This window comes from Sebastes fasciatus, chromosome 1, assembly GCF_043250625.1.
Source record: "Sebastes fasciatus isolate fSebFas1 chromosome 1, fSebFas1.pri, whole genome shotgun sequence".
In the NCBI taxonomy this organism is placed as follows: domain Eukaryota; kingdom Metazoa; phylum Chordata; class Actinopteri; order Perciformes; family Sebastidae; genus Sebastes; species Sebastes fasciatus.
This window is the reverse complement of record NC_133795.1, coordinates 31,048,034-31,070,776: the sequence shown is the minus strand read 5'-3', so window position 1 is coordinate 31,070,776 and position 22,743 is coordinate 31,048,034. Positions and strand designations below refer to the sequence as shown.

Genomic DNA, 22,743 nt, shown 5'->3' with positions numbered 1-22,743 from the left:
AATCACTGGGCCAGACTGCTTTACGACAATATGGCATTTATATTATATTTACACTAATAGGATTAAATATCTCGATTTGTCAGGTATTTAATTTGCTAGATTAGATTACAATTTCTTAATTAATTATCCAGAAAATATACTGTATCAACATACTGTATACATCAATATGAAATGATATATCCTGTGACAGAAGATTTTATCATCCATTCCTATTGTGGTGTTGTAAGTTTGGTTTACATTTGGGACAGGGATTGTGCCATCGATAAATACTTTGGCAATCTGATTAATGCTTAATGTGTTCATTTCTGTTGTTGTAAATTCTTACTTACTATAACGACATTAAGGCATGTTCAGATAATAAGTCACTTTAAAAAGTGACAATACCCCTAAAGGTTAATGTGGGAACATGTTTATAGTGGTTGTAAGGTGTTGTCTAAGTTTAATGTTTATTTGACTGACCTTTGGCTGTGGCATTTTCTTCTAGAATAGTGATAATAAACTCGGGAAAAAAAGTTTGGAAATGTGTGTTTGGTGGATTATTTCTCTGTTGTTACAATGCTAATGGTCATTGTATTTTACATCGTTGGAAAGCCTGTTTATTTACCTTCACAATGATGTCCAACTTGTAAGGATCATGTATTTGTGGGATGAGCAGCACAGCTGATTATGTGGGGAGCGCCCAAGAAGAATTTGCCAAAATGCTCTGCCAATGGTAAACAGTGTATTCTCCTGTTAGTATTGACTCTTGTTTTGAGTTGTTTTGGTGGATTGGGTGATTGAACTCTCTATCAGTACAGATAGATCAGTATTAGATCAACATGGCATGCCGATGCTTGTAGCAGACACCAAATGATCACTTTAGTAGGGTGCAGCACCCAACAGGCCAGACCTGATTGGGAGTACCTGGAGCTCAAAACAAAGGTCAATACCAACAGGAGAATACACGGTTTAGCATTGGCAGAGAATTTTGCCACAGCAAGGTGTGACCAGGTTGGTGACCAGCATGAGGAGGAGGTGCCAGGCTGCTGTGGCTGCGTATGGATCTTCCACCGCTACTGAGGCTCCTGGCGGTGTATTAAATGAATAAAGTGTAAAATAGCCAATATGTCTTGTTTGTTCCTTGTTACTGATAGAAAGTTTAATCATCCAATCCACCAAACAACTCAAAACAAGAGTCAGTACCAACAGGAGAATACACTGTTTACCAACTGGCAGAGCATTTTCGCAAATTATTGTTGGGCGTTACTCACATAATCAGCTGTGCTGCTCATCCCACGAATGCTTGATCCTTACAAGTTGGACATCATTGTGAAGGTAAATAAACAGGCTTTCCAACTATGTAAAATACAATGACAATTAGCATTGTAACAACAGAGAAATAATCGACCAATTATAAGTTAACGAACTTTTTCCCCCCCAGTTTATTATAATTATCATAGGTCTATATGTGTCATCTCTCTGTGAGCTTCATCTATCTTGTAGAGCAGCAGCACCCCCATGTGGAGTGTTATAAAATAACAGAAACATAAAATAAAAACTTCCCCAAAAAGCCAATGCAGACTGAAGAAACACATTTAAAGATCTGTTTCATCAACATGGTTTAAATTGAAGTAGTATCAACACAGACGGTGCTTAAACAGCAGCAGTTAAATGAACAATACTATACAATACAATACAATACTATACTATACAATACTGTACAATACAATACTATACTATACTATGCAATACTATACAATACTATACTATGCAATACTAAACTCTGCAATACTATACAATACTATACAATACTACGCAATACTATACAAATACTATGCAATACTATACTATGCAATACTATACTATGCAATACTATACAATACTATACTATGCAATACTATACTATGCAATACTATACTATGCAATACTATAATATGCAATACTATACAATACTATACAATACTATACTATGCAATACTATACTATGCAATACTATACTATGCAATACTATACAATACTATACAATACTATACTATGCAATACTATACTATGCAATACTATACAATACTATACTATGCAATACTATACTATGCAATACTATACAATACTATACAATACTATACTATGCAATACTATACTATGCAATACTATACTATGCAATACTATACAATACTATACAATACTATACTATGCAATACTATACTATGCAATACTATACAATACTATACTATGCAATACTATACTATGCAATACTATGCAATACTATACTATGCAATACTATACAATGCAATATTATACAATACTATACAATGCAATACTATACTATACTATACTATGCAATACTATACTATACTATACTATGCAATACTATACAATACTATACTATGCAATACTAAACTCTGCAATACTATACAATACTATACAATACTATACAATACTACGCAATACTATACAAATACTATGCAATACTATACTATGCAATACTATACTATGCAATACTATACAATACTATACTATGCAATACTATACTATGCAATACTATACAATACTATACTATGCAATACTATACTATGCAATACTATACAATACTATACAATACTATACTATGCAATACTATACTATACAATACTATACTATACTATACAATGCAATACTATACTATACTATACTATGCAATACTATACTATACTATACTATGCAATACTATACTATGCAATACTATACAATACTATACTATGCAATACTATACTATACTATACTATGCAATACTATACAATACTATACTATGCAATACTATACTATGCAATACTATACTATACTATACTATGCAATACTATACTATGCAATACTATACTATACTATACTATGCAATACTATACAATACTATACTATGCAATACTATACTATGCAATACTATACTATACTATGCAATACTATACAATACTATACTATGCAATACTATACAATACTATACTATGCAATACTATACTATGCAATACTATACTATGCAATACTATGCAATACTATACTATGCAATACTATGCAATACTATACTATGCAATACTATATAATACTATACAATACTATACTATGCAATACTATATAATACTATACAATACTATACAGTACAGTACAGTACAGTACAGTACAGTACAGTATATGTGTCAGCACAGGTAACCTACCTTGTACTCAGGTAGCTGCCGGAGGAAGAAGCAGGCGAGCACCTCGTCGCAGTGGAAGCTGCCGTTGTGAGTCCCGATCTTACCGGTCATGTTGTCGGTGCGGAGCCTCTTCGGTGGACCGGACATGTACCGAGCTGCTGCTGGTCTAATAACGTCACCGGAGACTAAACTACGGCTGCTAGAGGATGAACTCAACAGTCGTGAAACACTCGCTGCTTTGCTGAAGTTGATCTGAAACGTGATTGTTGTTAATTTAAGTGCTATCATGCGAACACGACACATTCAAACACTTTACACACGAGACTGTGAAGTCGGACGGATATGACAGCAGGACCGGATATGGTGCGCACTGTTTTGTGACCCGGAGAAACTCAGGGATTTATTTTCAATTCAATTCAATTAAAATCACTTTATTTGCCGCCGAAGGGCATTAGTAGAGGCTCGTAGAGTAGTACAATTAACAACACAATACAGGAACATTTTAAACATCTTGAAAGTTAAAAATAATGATACTAATATAGTTAAAATACTTAAAATAGTGCAAAATAGTGCAGTATACACAGTATACGGTACATTTTGTTTTTACATATTTATAAATAAGTAGGCCTACCTGTGATTTAATAATAATGTAAGATTATATTTATTTTTGTAAAGACATATTTTACACAGTGTACATAATGTATTCTGCTCTTTAAGTTAGAGATGGAGCTATATTGTTTGGCGCACCTTGCGTGCTTGTGGGATGAGGGATGGTTAAGATTGGCGGAGGGATATGAAGTGATGTGCCACCTTTTGATTTGTCCTACGCTGAGTTGGGTGATTAAAAGTGGATCCTGTTGAACAGACCAAGCTCTCCCCGTGCTCTTATTCTACCCACAGCCCTACAGGAGTTTAATTAAGTAATAGGTAAGGTTATAGTTAAGGTAGCGAAAAGCCTGCCTTACAATAACATAATTGAAGTGAACTGAAGCACGAAATGTTATCTATGAAGGAAATTGTATGCAAAAAATAAAATGAATCTGAATGCATTAGTATGCTGACAGCAGAGGGCGCTGAAGCCAATGAAGCGAACCTCTTTAATAAACTCATACATGGAGAGTTGTGGCTGTTACATATTTTACCATTTCTATAGTCCATCTTCTCTCACATATGTTCACATTATACAAATGTTATCTATGAAGGAAATGTTATGCAAAAAAATAATATCACTGGTTTATCAGAATGCATTTGTTCACTTCAGACAACTTTATTTATCCCCAAGGGGGCAATTCATTTGTAGCTTTCCCAGTCCATACATCCCTACATACAACAGACAACCAATCATTAGTTAAGTCAAAGGAAACATATTAAAGATCAAAGATAAGCACAGTTCATTATATATTTGTGTAGGTATATAGAGCCTATATTGAATACCCTTTTTCTGCCTTTTAGTAAGAGATGTTGTGAATGAGGAAATAGAGTGATTTAATATGACATTTCTACATCCATATTAAATTTGTATGCTGACAGCAGAGGGCGCTGAAGATAATGAAACAAACCCTCATACATGGAGAGTTGTGGCATATTTTACCATTTCTATAGTCCACCTTCTCTCACATATGTTCACTTTATATAAATAATCTGACTCCTGCTACTCTAAGCTCAGACTCTGTACACTTGGAGAGGAGGTTGTGTTGCTCTGGCTCTATCCATCTGGCGTGGAGAGGAGGTCGTGTTGCTCCGGCTCTACCTGTTTGGCGTGGAGAGGAGGCCCTGTTGCTCTGGCTCTATCTGTTTGGCGTGGAGAGGAGGTTGTGTTGCTCTGGATCTATCTGTTTGGCGTGGAGAGGAGGTCGTGTTGCTCTGGCTCTATCTGTTTGCCGTGGAGAGGAGGTTGTGTTGCTCTAGATCTATCTGTTTGGCGTGGAGAGGAGGTCGTGTCGCTCTGGCTCTATCTGTTTGGCGTGGAGAGGAGGTTGTGTTGCTCCGGCTCTACCTGTTTGGCGTGGAGAGGAGGTTGTGTTGCTATGGCTCTATCTGATTGGCATGGAGAGGAGGTCGTGTTGCTCTGGCTCTATCTGTTTGGCGTGGAGAGGAGGTTGTGTTGCTCTGGATCTATCTGTTTGGCGTGGAGAGGAGGTCGTGTTGCTCTGGCTCTATCTGTTTGCCGTGGAGAGGAGGTTGTGTTGCTCTAGATCTATCTGTTTGGCGTGGAGAGGAGGTCGTGTCGCTCTGGCTCTATCTGTTTGCCGTGGAGAGGAGGTTGTGTTGCTCCAGCTCTACCTGTTTGGCGTGGAGAGGAGGTTGTGTTGCTCCGGCTCTACCTGTTTGGCGATGCCGGGAACCTGCTTTACATCCTCCTGAAACCACCTTCTCACATATGTTCACATTATATTTATTAATTTTTGTCATATGGATTGTCTATGTTGTATTTTCATTATGTTGCTACTCTGTACACACGACATCTGTCCACCCTGGAAGGGGGATCCCTCCTCTGTTGCTCTTCCTGAGGTTTCTTCCATTTTTATTTTTTTTGTACTTTTTTTTAGGAGAGTTTTTCCTTATCTGATGAAAGGGTCGCACTGTAAAGGACAGAGGGTGTCGTATCTTGTACAGATTGTAAAGCCCCCTGAGGCAAATTTGTGATTTTGGGCTATACAAAAATAAATTGACTTTATTTGACTAGACTATCTTTTTAAAGTACAAAACTATGAACCTTGAAGAAGAATTGATACCCTTTGTATCACTACAAACCCAAACTAAATAAAGTCCTGATATGATTTTTAGAGTTACATATCATTTAAAAAAAGAGAAAGTAGTAAAATCCTTAATAAGTAATTATCTATTATTGGCTGAATTACTAACTGGGCAAATTGTGCAACTGCCCGGGGCCACAGACCTTTAGAGGTCCCAAAGGCTCCAGGTTCACTGTAGTAATTAGTTTGTTTTCATTTCATTAACTGCCCATTTGTTTGATAACAGGCCCTAAAGCAGAATATAAACTGCAATTATAAAGGTCTAAAGGCAGGTCATGCATTTTTTTTTAGCTAATGTAGAGGCCATGTGTCAAAGTCTAGTTTTTAAACCTTTATTATTGTGCTTATAGTGGTTGCTAAAAAAAGTGTGTGCATTTAATTGTAGTGGTACAAGTGATTCTAGTCAATGTAAATACAGGCAAATATGAGCTGCAGCGTTGGAATTTTTTTTCCAATATCTTATTTAGAAAGTTCAATACAGTAGTTACATAAAGAAGGTTTTACATGTTCAGATTTTTCATTACAAAAAAATCAGTAAATAATAGTCTGATATAAGCTTGCCGGAAAAGATGACTACTCCTGGACCCCTTCTGAATAATGAAAGTGAGCCAATGTTGTTTTGTTTGTTTTGTTTGTTTTTCAGTAGAGCTAACCATGGTGTGTCACATGCTGTCTCTCTCTGCAGTTTCCAACCTGTCATGAATGATCTGCTCTGCAATGTTGTCATGGTAAAAGAAAATAGTACGTCAGGTTTTGCCATGCCTTGAGACTTGAGAAAGAAGGCAGCTTTAACTAATTTTCTCAGAGATATACGTTGATGTTTGATGTTTGTATTTGTTTCCGTAGTCCCTCGTTCACAGTACAAAAATGATGTAAAAATAAAATAAGTTATACAACAAATAAAATATAAGGAAAGGAAAAGAAGATGAATAAAAACCAAAACAAAAATAATTGGGTTCTGTTAAACAACTGGGATAAATCTGAAATGTCTAAATAATCGAATAGTTGTTGCCGATGTAGAATTGCAAATTGCAAACGTTTGCAATCATTAAGGAGGGTCAGACTCAGCTCTCCACCACCAACTCTCGCTCTCGCGGTATTAACTTCAAGGTTTATTGAGAAGGTAATTAGCCAGATGGGACCCCTGTAGTAGTCAGGCTGAAGAGAGAGAGAGGGGCACCACCACTACATCACGGCTTTCAGGGGTTTCTCTCGTGTGGACAACCGACCGACTGACCGACCGACCAGCTGAAACCAGACCGTCCTCTGCGTCAACAACAGCGACTCTGCTGAAGGTTGGTTTTATTATTGCAATACTTCATGTCTCCTACATGGCATGATTCATTCACCCCTGCGATGCTGGGAATGAATCCTGTTCAGTGTGAATGCACTAATCTGATACTGCATGTGTGCACACATTGCACCAGCAATAATGCACAGACAGGTAGGACTATATACCTAGATATACTACGAGTTTTAGAGAAGCAATTTATGACTTTAGGGAAAATGGCGAATCTTTCAAGGCCACACGATTTGATTCAGTAAATCTATTACTACCTACTGAGATGTAGGTTACATTTATAACCACCAGGTGTCGCTGTAGGTCAATCATCCTGCTCACCAGGCATGTTGACAACTCTTATTTCAGCTTAATTAAATCGATAAGCATTGATTTGAGGGGGGTTTCCATTTTCCTTGGGTGTAGGGTTTCTTTTGGTGCATCTACTTTCTTGTACTAATAACCCAACATCTCGCCTTTGATTTATTTGCTTAAAACAAATCACCTATATATGTGTTTTTTTTAATAAGTTTGAAAGGTTTGGTGTTATTAAAAGCTTTGTCTGAGGGACAGGCCTACTACAGTAGTTGTCCATCCTTTTAGTCTTGTATTGAGCCGTACAAGCTAAAAAAAATTGCCAATAGATAGAAAAAGGGTGTTTCAGTTACAGTTACACATGCTAAAAAACAAAACTTTTATAGGACCGATGATTAAAACATGAAATAACTCTATTGAGATACTATCACTTTATTGCAGAGTGTTCTAAAACGGTTCGTTTTTATTTTTCTGTATTTATTAGTTTATTTGACAGGGACAATACATAGGCGTTGTTGATTAAAGTGCAACCGATGCAAGGTATATAGGACTTCTAGCCATAGCTAATTTGCAGACCTTGTCCCTGGTTAGGCTTTTAAGAAAAAGTATAAATTAAAAAAAAAAAAAATACAGAATAGCACATCTTATATAAAATCACATAATACAACATCGTACATTACAATCAATTTACATATGTACTGTCTGTTCCCAATCAATCATCAGTGATCACAGGTTTGGTTTAGTTTCAGCCAGTTTCACCTTTTCATTAAACGTTTTCAGGTCAGGTTGTATATTTAGTTTAGGTCAGAAAAAAATGTTTTCATTTATTTCAGAATAATTAGATGGTAAAGATTAAAAACGTACTAAAGTTAAACAGTTTATTCCAACTTCCCTCCATTTTCAACATCTCATTATTCCCATTCATAGTCAGAGATTAAATGAGTAAATACATCAGTTTTTGCCATTAGGGCCTGGTAGCCCTGATCAGCACCATGGACAGCGCACTGCACTGAAACAACAGCTTGATGTTGCACTATGGGTGTTTCTTTGATGTTGGCTGCTTGTTTTTGAGGAAAAAATAGTCTTTTTCACGTCATTCATATCATACTCCAAATGCTCCATCACTTCCATCACAGTTCTGTAACAAACGATAATTGTCCTCTTTACTACAGATGAATTAATGCCTCTTATAATACAGATAATATGTGATCCAGTCAAGTGGGTAATTAGCATAACTCTGTATAATTGGTGACTGGTATTCCTCTGGAATACAAATTTAGAAAACAATGCCACTACCCATTATTATGCATGAATATATTAGGCAAATGAGAACATCTTGTGTCAAGTGATGTGTGTTGACAGAACATTGCTGGACATCTACAGCCGCCTGATAAAACAGACACGTGCAAGACAGAAGAAGAAAAGTCTGAGACAGACTTAATAAAAGATGAATGTGAGGGGTCACAATGTTTGCTGGTATGGAGTACAAACAAAACATACAACAGAATGATACAAAGCAGCGATGAAGTGCAACATAAATTACTTAAATAAAGATAGAACATTATTCAAGAATGCACATCATTTATAAATAACTACTCTAGCCAATAACACAATTTATTTAAACATATATGGACTGTTTTTGTTGTTGTTGTTGTTGTTTGTTTTCTCATGAAATATAGTTATCTCTGTCACTTTTTGGTTGTATTGCTCATGAGAATCAGGAGATCCGGTTTCTTTTGGTTTTGCCTCAGGGGGGGTACTGTAGCGTCTCCTTTTTCCCAAAAATTCAATGAGTCATGTTCACAAGCAAACTGAAATAAACAAGCCTCAAGATAATGTTCATCAGCCAGCCTCCTTCATCGCTGACCAGCCAGCTCCGTATCAGACAGCACAGCCTGTCCCCCCATTGGCTCGCCCCGAACCGTGAGATGCAGTTGTGGGTGGTGACCGAGAAAAAACGTCACACTGCCTGTGATTTTTGCCTGCTGCTTCCAGTTTTACACGCAGCGATGATGGGAAATGAACCTTCCCTGGCTTTCCTTAAAAGGAAGAGCCAAGCAGCGCTCAATCAAAAAGTCAATTATTGACTATAGGGCAAGTGTACGTCACATTCCCCTGAGTTATAACACTGCAGTGGCTGCTTTGAACGGCAGACAGTATGCTGTCGTGGCTGTGGATGTCAAATAATAAACCGGTAAATATGACAATTATGGTTTTGTGAGGAAACATACACAATAGAAACAAGCACATTATGTATTCAAATAATGTTCATTCTCATTACTTGTTCTCAAGCAGTGCATTTATTTCTCATCACTGGATATTGATTATGTTAATGATTACAGAAATTAGAGAAATCTTTATTGTTATAAGAGTTGATAACCAAGTCTTCTCTAAAGTAAAAAATATATGATGTAAATTTATATGCTTCCAAATGACTGATTTACATTATGACATTAATAATTCATGAACATAAAATGAACAAAATGATTCCAGCCTCTGTTACTTCACTTAAGATTCACTTTCATTTCCTCTACATGTTATATCACAGTATTATAGTATAGTAGATGAAATACTAGATCATATGGATTAAGAGAATCCATAGACATAATTAGTGATTTTACACATTTTGGTCGACTCAATCTCACCGGCAAGTGTGCCGGCTGTTGTAAAGAATCACCATTGTCAACCCTGAGGCATCATATATATATTTTATTGTTAGGATTCACATTTGTGCGTTTGAGAAAATATCTGTTTAGTGCTTCTGCGTTCTCATCCCGCACCCTGAGAGAAAAAGTTCATTAACGTGGACTACTTCCTCTAATGAGATACAAACTGATCTCCCTGCAGCCAAAAGGAAAGACCTTCAAAACAACAAAAAAATCAGCCGCATAATTATCAACACTTCCACCGTAACAGCTGGTGATCCTCTACACTCAAGGGCATTCGGGAAGTGTAGTTAATCCAATGATAATCTTACACATATTATCGCTTTAATTGCTACGTGTGTGCTGTGCAATTATACCGTCACCAATTACATGGCTATAGTTTACTAGGCTGTCTAAGCATTTGGTTCCCTCTAATAGATGCCCTTTATCAACACAAGCAAGTGAAGCCATCAAGACAAACACTAATGGATCTTCCACTGCCATAATGAATTAATTATATGTTGTGAAGTAGAGTGGTGCAGCATGATGCTGAGCTGTACAGTAGTAGATTATATAGTGGAGAGATATGGGAGGTTCTAACATAAGGAAGGGGACAGGAGGTGATGTAGCCAATGAAGGTGTGCGCGTGCGTCCACATGTGGGTCCATCCATTAGAATGCAGAGTGCGTCCTCCAGTGTGAGTCACCCCCTCCCAAACTCCCCTCCCATCCACCCACCTCACACCACCAGCAGCATCTAACTGCAGTCACCGCCTAATATTACGCCTCTGACTTCACATCGGCCAAATGAGGGTTCTGTTTCTACGGCAACACGCTCCAGACTCCTCCTCCAGCTCGTCCCCACTTCCCTCCCTCCGCTCCTCCACCCCCGCTTCCCGGCACAAACCATGTGACTTTCAGGAAGGCTTCTCCAACCTCCCCTTTATTGTTATTAACCCTCTCGTGACCGGACCGCTGCCAGAGGCTCTCCACAGCAGGCTGCCTGGCTGGCTGCTCGCCTCTCGGAGGTTTCAAAGGGAAATCAGACGCATCGCTAATCTCCCTGGAAGATCAAAGCGATGCTTGATCTAAATGTTGGATTTGCATATTTTAGAGAACGCCAGAATGAGTCAATATGGCTCTTCAGTTGTCTGGGACACATCTTGTAACTGCCAACAAGACAGTGGAAAACGGCAATAGACAATATTTTCATATTCACCCGATTAGACTGTATACAGGCCATTAAATAGGCGTTATCGGTCGCTGACACACAGACACAGCTAGCTGGTGAACATAGTGGAGCATTTAGCAGCTAAAGAGCCAGATATTTCCCTCAAGAGCTGGTGGAGACCAAAACAGAGCTAAAATGAGAGTGAATATTTGACTTAGATTAATCAGTTTGCTGAAGGTGGACGCTGATGTTCACCATATCAACTTGCTAAATGTGCACAAACAGCAGGCTATGTGACCAAAGGTGCATGTTTACCTCTTACCCAACAAGTTTTGGGTCAATTTTCTATCATGACGTCTTCTTTCCGCTCCAGAGTATGTGGTGCTGTAATGCAGACAAGGTCGAATGATTAAAGGCATCAAACATCCTTTATAAAGCTTTGAAACGGAAAGAGGAACCTTGGCGTCCGACAGTGATCTCACCTGAATATTGCCTCATTGGCTCAACTGTTTCCTCAGCGTCCCGTTGGGAGATACGTTGGTTATGTATGTGTGTGTGCACGCGCCTGAACACACGTGCGCGTGTGTGTGAATGGATGGACTTTATGAATGAAAACTCTTCTTCCTGAGCGGCAGACAGGAGGTGAGATCATCTTGTTGAAATGGAGAATCCCCCACCCACCAAACCCACTTCACCCGCCCACCAATACTGGTTGGCGCCAATCTTAATGAGTCCCATCAAAGTAGTGGCGACCTGACTGATGACAATACCGTCCAATATCAGCTTCCCCCCCGACAGACAGGAAGGGATCTCTCCTATCGTGTATATTCACATAGATATACATTAACATAGACACACGCATAGCCATCTTCTTTCATCAGAAATCTGAAATATGTCTCTGGTATTCTGCTGATGGTTTTCAGTCAATATGATGTCGGAGCAGAGAGCCAATTATCTTTTGCTTCTTTTGTTCACGTTCCCTTTAGGAACATAGTTGAGTGGATTTCATGATTGGTCACCTATTCAGCGGTGTGTGAGTGAAAAGTGACGATGAGTAACACGACAGGCTTTCGATGAGGATATATAAATAGGCTCTCCAAAGAGCCAGAAGCTGCCCTCCCCCTCATTCCTTATACACCCAACCACACATACACACACCTCTACCTTCCCCCTTAACCGGACAATCTGTGACCATTTGGCACCGGGCTTTTCACAACATACTGTACACTCACAGTCAAAGGCATGTGAACACACATTGCATTCCTCTTGACATCCTTCACTGCAGGCTTCTGCTAATTCCCTCCTACAGATTATCAGGCGTGTTGCCAAACAATGCAGCATTTTACATCAGCCATTCGGTTGGAGTGTCATTCCTTCAGTACTCTGAATTAAAGCTTCGCAGTTCTAAAATGCACATTACATTATCTCTTAAGTTACAAGATGCTCTTTGCATGTATGCGGCGGGTATGCAACGTGACAGGAGAACGCAATCTTTGAAAATCAATGGGAGTCCCACTGAATATATATATATCTTTTTAAAAAGCTGTCACTTTGTAGATTTCTTTATGTGATGAGTAGTGATACCCCGCAGTGTTGTTTCTGCTGGTGTAACCACAACAGAAGCAGAAGCTGTGTTGTTGGACATCAGAGGCAGCAGCACGGACCCTCAGAGGACTGAACATCCCTGACGAGGAGCCGTCCTGCAACTACAAGCACCACTAAATAAATCATGAAGAAAGTTTTTTAAGAAACGGATAGAAATAGAACAGAGGACGTGCTGCTCCATTCGGACCGCCTTGAGACAGAATTCTAGATATGGATGGCATGAAATAGCAAGAATGATTAAAGCTGCTGATTTTCCGCCCACTATTTCTATTTCATGTGATATTAAAACCAACGTTAATCATTCATAAACCACATTTTTGGTTCCTTGAATATTCATTTGGGAACTTGAAGGTAATGTTCCATTAGATTGTGAAATTAAAATACAAGCACAGAGTCCGCTGTCAAAAATAATTTTAGAAATGCAGCAATCCTCTGACAGTGTCCCACTGAGACGGTTGTTAGAATATGTTGTTAGAAATGTAGTTAAACATTTAATAACTTGCATAAAACGGGCCCGTTATTATTTTGCTGTTGCTCTCTGTTTCCCCTTGTTGGGTATAAAATTGTAGAGTTATTAAAAAAAACCTCTTGTTCTGATGCTTTTGTATCACTCCACCACAGAGAGAAATACAATACGAGTACTCAGAAAATGTTATTTTCATTTGACAAGGCTTCATTTGGAGGCCGAGTGACTCAAAAGATGAATAAATGAAAACAAAAGCAATTCAAATCATATTCATATCAAACTCAGCCAGTAGAATTACCTATTTTTTCATCAGGATTTCATAGAAGAAGAGGGTTAGAGGCTTTGAATACTTGTGTACTGTGCAGGTTTGATAGTCTCACATGGTCGGTCAGGTCTGTGCACTAGTTGGGGTTTCCCCCTCTGTCTGCGAGCGAGCGCAGGATGAGGTCATCGTTAGGGTTTAAACTCAACACGAGCTTAATCTGGGAGATAAGGGCAGGATTTGGATTTAGCGCTGAAAGAGGGTCATGTAGCTACAACCGTTGTAGACTGTCACAGTAAGCACACAGCTCAGACACGGGATCCCCAGCTGTTCCACTAACTCACATCTTCCTCTGTGTCAGCCAAAAAGTGTGACTCTTGGAAGATTCTCCGGTGTTTACAGTGATTTCATGATCCCCAGTTGGCTTGTAGAGTTACACTGGCAACCATTCATACAGGATTTCTCTGAGAGCTGTGTGATTTGGGGAAAGCGAGTAGGTCCCATTTCTTTTGTAGTCTATTGTACGGGGGGTTGTTCAGTTTTGATGTGTTTAAGTGCACACATTTTGTCTTAAAAAAGCTGTGAAAAGAAGGCAAAAATTTCAATTCTGAATGTGATTTCTTTATTTTTTGACTTTTTGTAGGCAAATTTTCTTTGAAAATATGCAGCATTCTGAATCTGGTTTATATGACACGTTGTAAGCCTGTCTTGTAAGTATGCATAGTTTTATGCATGGCACATTAATAAAAACTTCAAGGACCAGTGTGTAACATTTCGGGGGCTTTATTAGCAGAAATGGAATATAATATTCATTACCATGTTTTCAGTAGTGTATAATCACCTGAAACTAGGAATAGTTGTGTTTTCATTAGCTTAGAATGAGCTCTTCATATCTACACAAAGCCTGGTTTATGCTCGCTGTAGTGAAGCCGGCACGAGGTGTGCCAGAAAATTACGTCATCACGACTTTCGCGTGGTGCACAAAGGCTCTGCAAGTTGTTGCGGCGTTTGTTTGTGCGCCTCTGAATTTTTGTAACTACGCGCCGACTGCGAACGCTGTGCCTTTCATTTCAACATGGACACCTTCGAGGGAAGACTGGCCAAGCAGGTTGGCCTGTACAGGCATCTCTATTCTGTTCATTGAGAGACCACAGGGACAGACACATGACATTAAATTCTTGGAAAGAAATAGGCAACACACTGGGGAAAGAAACAGCTTTTTGCTGCAGGCTGTGAAAGAATATGAGAGATTGTTTTGTAAAAGCTAAAAAAAAAACACAGAGACTGAAAATAATTGTAACTCGGAGGTAAGCGACAGTAATAATTACAGTACACAAATGCAATGTTTGGCGGTACGTACCTCTGTGTTTAGTGTTTACTACTGTTGCCAGGCAGCCTACTTTCCTTTCCGGTACCACTCGTTCTTACTTATCCGCAGACTATTTTGTTTGTATGCCTCCTGGCGTTTCAGAGCATACACAAACAACGCGCCGAGCATAAACGCCTCTGTGCATGCTCGTAGCGCGCGCCATCTACGGAGGCCAGCGCCACGGTGTAGCGCGGGAGTATAAACAAAGCTTAAGGAGCGGGTCCTCTTCATGGAGTCCGCCATGTTACTCCGCCATATTTCTACAGTAGCCCAGAACAGACAAACCAAACACTGGCTCTAGAGAGAGCCTTTCACGTTTTTTCATTACCTGAAGGCAACAGTAGTTCTTCGACACGCTTGTAAAACTGCGTGACGTGAGCTGCAGAGAGCAAAACCGAGGTACCGCCAGCCGCTGTCTGACTTCCGGTGCTCCTAGTGTTATTATGGTTTGGATTGCCTCTGAGCGAGATGAACGCCCCGCCGGCGTTACCACAGTTTTGCACTCGGCAGCTCACGTTACCACACTCTTGGAAAGGGAGGAGTGAGCGGACGTGTACTCAGTTGGTTGCAATCTGCAACCACACCACTAGATGTCGCCAAATCGTACACACTGTAACTTTAATTCATTCAAGGCCTTGAAAAATAATACCTTGAATAATATTGGAACAGGAACCCTTGAAGATGAGGACCCCGGTGATGTTTTCAAGCACAAAATGAGATTTGTGTGATAACAGTTGTTTAATAAAAGAGTGTGATATTTTATTTCATTCAGGTTATAATTAAAGCCGCTGAGGGAAACAAATCACGCCTGGAGAAAAGTCCCATTTAGGTCCTGTGCATGTCCCACTCTCTCCCTGTATCTCAGAGAAATGGGTCAGTAGAGAGATTGGAGAGGATAAAAAAAACGACCTGACGTCCTTCTCCTTCATGTCTCTCTCTGTGGCAGACTAGTGTGCTCAGATTATGCACCAATTACACTCGATACAGACGGCGTTAATAGGGCTTGAAGGGATTTACATGGGCTGTCCAGTCAAATGCTGCATGCTTTGTGGATGACATCATTTTGATCACCTCACACACCGACCTCCCTGCCTGAGAGTAGCCGTTCACCTGCGGTATATACGGTGGTTGTCCCGTACGTGTCTCACCGGACTGAGCTCGTCACGGCACATTTCTCCTCCTCTGATAGGAGGACACCAACACCGCATCCCTCCCATCCATCCTCCCTCCCATCCTCCTCCTCCCATCCTCCACAGTCGTGTTTACTAGTGTAGGTGATATAAATTCCTGAGTGTGCGCAGATCGCATCCTCAGAGGAGAATGGAAAAGGAGGAGGTGTAGGAGCAGGAAAAACAAGCGGACCAAGCTGTAGCTGTGTGTGTTTACTGCTCACTGCTCACTGCTGTGGAGAAGACGCAGGAGAAGACGCAGGCTGCCAGTCATCCATCCAGGGCGGAGAAACATCAGTGGATGCAGAGAGGAAGAGGAGGAGGATGCTGATTATACCGACAGAGAGGGAGAATTATTAGATGGTTGCTACTAGAATCAATCCTAAACTATAAAGTGGAATAATTTTGCAGCAGCGATGGACTCCATCTGTCTTCACTGAGGTAGGAAACGATGCTTTTTGCATTGGCACCATTCAGTCGGTGTGATACGCAGGTGCGCAATAGGATATAAGGGAGCTCGTCTGCAGCTGATTTGACCCCTAAATAACGCATCCTGTCTTTTTATTATCCACATATAAACTGCAGTAGTGTGTTTTGACTGTAACATGAGTGTTGTCAGTGATGCTCCACTGATGCTTTAACCGCAGCAGGAGGAGGAGGTGGTGATGATGATGATGCGCGCTAGAGACAAACCTCTCCGGCAGCATCCACAACGCGCTGGCCTGTAACCGACCGTATCCTGCTCCTGCAGCTCCTGCAGCTGATACCTCGACATAAATCATGTTGTGAGAGCCGGAGCAGCGCTATTAGCAGGCAGAATCAGTCGGATGTGAATGATTATTCCTCATTTCAGACACCAGATGTGTCCCAGTGGTTTGGTTTCTCTCAAATTATAATGACTTTGAGCTTGATGGTTCTGTTTTTTTGGTTGATGCATCCTCTCTCCAGGCTCTGTCTGTCATGTTTGGGACTAGTTACATGATTTCTCTCTCTCCATATCTTATAAATTATGGATGGTTATATATATATATAGCTATAGACCGTGGTATCAGGGCTGATATAGCTAGTACATCAGATTCAGGCACATTACTTGTAGTGAGACTATAGGGTGGTCGATATAATATAGTCTTAATAGCATGTTGATACAGTAATTTGATTTAGATTGAAAAAGGATGTAGCAAATGAAGTTCCCCTTCCAATGACAACCTGGAAACTGATCCAGCTCCATATTTGGGATTTTCTAAAAAAAAAAATCAAACCCGTTTGTTTTGTGTCATATGCAACAATACAATGATGTTAAGGGTTTTCATTGGTATCATTATTTTACAAAGCAGGTAAAACCTGTCACCTCCTAGTCGTGCTTGTCAGAGACAGCATATAGAGAAGGAGGAGGAATGGATCACTTTAAAAGGCCCTGGCAAAGAAATAATGCATTTTCATTCTCCGCTGAGCGTGTAGATGCTGTTTTCCTTGGAGAAATGACAAGCTTTGAAGAGGCTCGCCGAATTCTCTCGTTAGTATACAGCCATCATTTGATCTCATCCATTTTAATACACCAGTGAGGCCGCTCCAGCATTAGGATGTAAATAACCAGCTGTGGCACCATTCTGCCTCTACAGCACCGGTTTTGTTATTCATAAACATGCTGAACCAAAAGCAATACAATACTGTGTATGTAATATTCTGTAAGATGTAAGGAAATGACTTGATTGAGTAACGGCGACGCTGTGGCACCTACTGTATATGAGGTTGAGCCTCAGAGAGGGGGTCGGATGTTATTTGCTGTGCACTTCATCAAGGGTATGAGGCTTTCTCTGATTTATGGTCCAGACCAGGCTGCTCTTTTGTCCTTTATCCACGCGTCCTACATCATGTTTCACATTCTAGTATTGATTTTATATCTTCAGATATCAGACATCATGACTCACGAGTTAATGCCATTGCTGTGATCACGAGGCAGTGACAACCACTGTATTCTCATCTTATATTTTCATTTTACAAACTGCAAGCAATACATTGTTACTGTGTGGGCAATGCTATCATTGAATTACTCTTCTATGCTGATGATGAACCGTTTACTAAATCTGCATGTTTTTCACTGTTGTGCTCTCATCGTAGACCTCTGCACAGTTCTTAAAGTCCCTAATTATAGGAAACTGCAAAGCACTTTGATACAAGAAAACAAAAAATTGACTCGAACCAGAGGAGCTTAGAAACTATGAATGTGCATTTATTTGGTATTGATCACAGCTTTAGGGAGGTGTGCCTTCGTGTAAGCCTGCACTTGAGTTCCTCTGCCACTTACGAGATAACTTATAGCTCAAGGTCCTACTTATAAGCATCTTCAGGAGGTGACACTCTCCTACAAACTCAATATCCAGCTGAATCAGCCCTCATGGCTCCCAGAGGGTAAGATAATGATCTTAACTTTGATTTGATTTATAACAATTTCCCTCCTCTTTTTCCTCCCTTCCTCTCTCTCTATGTTTGGTCCCGTCAAGGCTCCCAGTTCTCCAGTTCTTCTGATGACCAAAGGCCCTCATGGCGCTCGTCATTGAATCTCGTGCCCCCTCTCCTTCTCTCTCCGGCTTCAACAGTCCCCTCTCTGATCCTCCATCCTTTCGTCGCCTCGATGCCGAAACACCCTGCACCCCAGAAATGGACCTTACCCCGACCCAGTGCGTCCTCCGCAACGTCCTCTCCATACACACCGGAGGTGCAGTGGACTCCGGGGGAGGAGAAGGAGGAGGAGGAGGAGGAGGAGGAGGAGGAGGAGAGGGGCAGACTGCCGGGCACAACCAGACGCCAGGCGAGGAACAACAGGAGCACTTTGCCAATAGTGTCCTGAAGCTCCACGAGCATGATGGGACTCCAGGAAGGACGGAGGGAGAGGGGCAGGAGATGGACAGCAGCGCGGTCAGGAGCCACGCGGGTGACGCCAGGCTGCAGTGCCAGTCTACCGGAGGGGGAGGAGGGTTTCTGGAGGGGTTGTTTGGGTGTCTGCGGCCTGTCTGGACTATGATTGGCAAAGCTTACTCCACAGAGCACAAACACGGCCTGGACGGTAAGTCTTAAGAGTCACATCCATTCCAATGGATCTACACACACTGGCATTAATGGTTGCTATAGTTTTCCAATAGCTCCCATTTAATTCCAGTCTGAAGCTTTGATATGCTAATTAAATGATCTTATCCCCCACTTTAATTACATTAAACAGTTGGTAGAAAAATGGCTCCCACAAAGGCCATGTTGTAAACAAACACTTTGCTTGACGTGAAAGAGCTGCAGCCAGAGAGAGAGAGACTTCATCAAAGCTGCAAAGGGCTTATTTTCCCCTGATATTCACCCCCCCTCCATCCCTTCGCCTGCTTGTGCCCGCCCCACCTTCTCCCCAGCACACCACCCCCCCCCCCCCCCCCCAATGAAACTAGCTCCCTGTGACGCTGTGTTGTTTATGTCTGCAGCCACTACAATAGCGCTGAACTCCCCCGGGACCCCTCTGCCAAATCTGCTCCATGAATTATGCATGGCCACGCTCTGACCCTGCGCCTCTCATCTCTATTAACACAAACCTGACACACACACATGTGTGAGCCCAAGGATTGGCTGCACGCACACATAAACACCTCCACAAATAAAAAACACTTAATATCTAGCGCTGACAAGAACACATAAAGTAAGATAAGATGCCAAAAACGAACATGATGGAATAAATACAGCATCGGGCTTGAAGGCGGCTGATCTATACGTCTCCTTGTCTTGATAGCCTTCTGATATTTTATCACCCGTTTGACTTCCACATCTCCCCTCCGCTCCCCTCCTCCTTCCATCTCTCATTGTCTCCTTTCCTCTCCCTTTTCATCCTGTGCTGTTATCACTCCCAGCCCATCTGCACCTCGCTGTTCCCCTCCTCCGTGCAGCATCACAGGGAGTCACACACACACACACCGAAGAGAGCAAAACGGATATTATAAAAGTGACACAAATAGGGGTTTTGCAACTGAGTGCCTGCCTGCCATATCACAATGCTCTATTCTTAAGCTTTGATTGGAAGGCACAATAGAAAGCAGTGAAATTGTCTGTCCTTTTATTGATTGTTAAGGACTGTGGGGTGCTTGGTGATAATCTAAATTTCCTCAGTTCAAACAAAGCAGACGTGGCAATATTCTGGTGTATCAGATGTGGCCTTTTGACATTTTAGGGGCTCATTAGAGATTGAGTCCTCAATCTTATCACTGGAGAGCATTAATCATTCATGTTATCCTTATTAATATGATAAATGTGTCTAAATCTTCCTTCCGCCAGTTAAGAACAGCAGCAGAGCAGGCTGTATATTTTCTCCGTATTAATAATCTGTCTTCGGCCACATGGACCCCTGCCGACCCGTGGGGAATCCCCCTCCTCTCTTTCCTCTTTACACACACACACACACACACACAGAGTTACCACCACCATCACCACTACCCTCATACCCCTCCACCTCCCTATCCACCGTACGTCCACATTAGGCTCTCAAATCCCCTCCCTCTTCCACCCCGTCCTCCCTCCTGAGCGTTGGACCCGTTTCGCTTCAGCCCCACAATGGCACTAAGCAGGATTTAAGAGGCTGAGGGAGATTTACCCACAGGAGATTAGAGCTCCCTGTCTGTCTGCCTGCACACCCCGAGTCTTAGGTTAAGGTGAGGTTCAACAACCGAAAAAAATATATATATCAACTTGGGCTCTGCGTTACTGTAAGAGCCAGGGCTTACAACAGGTTTTACTGTTACAGGTCTAACCTATATTTGCAAAACAGCACAACATGTTGTGGTGCTGTATGATCCTATTAGCATTTACTACCATTATCAAAGAGTATATAAGCAAAGAGATGAAACTCCAGTGTTTTTTTGACCACAGCCGCTGCTGCCATTTTGGTCTGAAAACGCTTATTATATTTATAATATTTTAATGTTCAACACATTGAACATTTCTGTAGAATCTGACAGTAGAATAGAAAAAATGTTGTTTTACTTTTATATTGAACTTTCTAGGCAGATGTTGGGGTCCGGTAGTCGCTTTCAGTCCAAAATGGCGGAAGCGTAGCTTTGCTGCTGGGCGCCGATGTTGCAATGGAACGAACAATTGACTTTCACTTCTTGGCAATATCCGTTCTTTGGAGTTATATTCTGGTATATTTATTGAGGTTGCCAGGCAACCAGTGGAGAATCCAGGACGTTACTGCACCCATAAAACTAGAACGTGCAATATTTACACTTTTGTAAGGATTAAACCATCAAAATATGATATGTTATTTAATGAGCTTTAGAGGTACTGGTAGGCAGATGTTTACAGTCTTTATGCTAAGCTAAGCTAACCAGCTGCTAGTTGTAGCTTCACATAGAATGGACAGACATAAGAGCGGTATCGATCTTATTATCTAAATCTCGGCAGCATATTTCCCAAAATGTCAAGCTATTCCTTTAAAGTATGAAGAAAATTTTCGATCACGTAACTAGACCAGGGGTGACATGTCTGTAATAAAGCAATATGAATCATCACAACAACAAATAAAGAACATAAAGGTTATTTCTATTACTCATTAAAGGTGCAGTGCTCAGTGACTGGCTGGTGTTTAGTTATGTTATGAATCATCAGCTGCACTTAAGAATATGAGTATGCAGGCGAAAATAAGCTGTAATCAGTACACAATAATATGACAATCATCGCTCTGCTGTATATCCATAATTGACCTGTTAACACACCGATAAACTCAACCAACTACGTTGCCTCCATCTTTTTCCTCCAACCCCAGAGGCGTGGGAGATCCCATTCGAGGAGATATCTGACCTGCAGTGGGTGGGCAGCGGAGCCCAGGGCGCCGTCTTTCTGGGCAAACTGTACGGACAGGAAGTGGCTGTCAAAAAATTGCGGAACATCAAAGAGACCGACATCAAGCACCTGCGCAAGCTCAAACACCCGAACATCATCACTTTCAAGTTAGTAGGAATCCTCAATTGGCTTAGTAGATCACAAGATGTGCAGAGCATCCCGCTAAAAAGTTTTCTATTCATTCCTGGCATTGTAACAACTGTAATGTATTCTGTGTACCTCTCAGGGGTATTTGCACCCAGGCTCCATGTTACTGCATCATCATGGAGTACTGTGCCCAGGGACAGCTGTATGAGGTGCTGAGAGCAGGCAGGCAGATCCATCCATCCCTGCTCATGGACTGGGCCATGGGCGTTGCTGGAGGCATGAACTACCTTCACCTCCACAAGATCATCCACAGAGACCTCAAGTCACCAAAGTGAGTTTTGTAGACGTAGTGAAATGAAATGTGTCCTTACAGCTCTGTAGTTCAAGTGTAAATGATAATGTTAAAGCAAACAAGTCACTAAATAGACACAATCAAAGCTTAAGTCCGACTAAGATAGCTCACTACATTTGAATACTTTTTAGAGGCCTGAAGAGATTGAATTATCCAGTAATTTACAGGGGAAGAAATATAATTTTGTGCAGCAGAAATATGTTTTTTCTTCTTTCATATCCTTTTAATCATCTCCCAAACCCTCAGATTAATCTCGTGAC

General features: G+C 40.9%; 2 protein-coding genes across 4 annotated transcripts in view; one reads left to right on the top strand and one right to left on the bottom strand.

The window, feature by feature from the left end:
* The window catches only part of myg1 (myg1 exonuclease), a 30,416-nt gene extending 26,914 nt beyond the window's left edge, over positions 1-3,502 (bottom strand). For both annotated transcript variants that reach the window (XM_074642995.1, XM_074643001.1), the window contains exon 1: positions 3,162-3,502. In XM_074642995.1, coding sequence (XP_074499096.1) covers positions 3,162-3,443 — 282 coding nt within the window. In that variant the 5' untranslated portion in view covers positions 3,444-3,502. The remainder of the gene's footprint in view (positions 1-3,161) is intronic.
* A 3,514-nt stretch (positions 3,503-7,016) lies between these two features.
* LOC141772103 (mitogen-activated protein kinase kinase kinase 12-like) overlaps positions 7,017-22,743 on the top strand; it is a 27,198-nt gene continuing 11,471 nt past the window's right edge. The window contains exons 1-4 of one of the 2 annotated variants that reach the window (XM_074642773.1): positions 7,017-7,191; positions 18,678-19,240; positions 21,968-22,151; positions 22,271-22,462. In XM_074642773.1, coding sequence (XP_074498874.1) covers positions 18,718-19,240; positions 21,968-22,151; positions 22,271-22,462 — 899 coding nt within the window. In that variant the 5' untranslated portion in view covers positions 7,017-7,191; positions 18,678-18,717. Of the gene's footprint in view, positions 7,192-16,240; positions 16,618-18,677; positions 19,241-21,967; positions 22,152-22,270; positions 22,463-22,743 lie in introns of those variants that run through there. The other variant, XM_074642764.1, reaches the window with a different exon arrangement.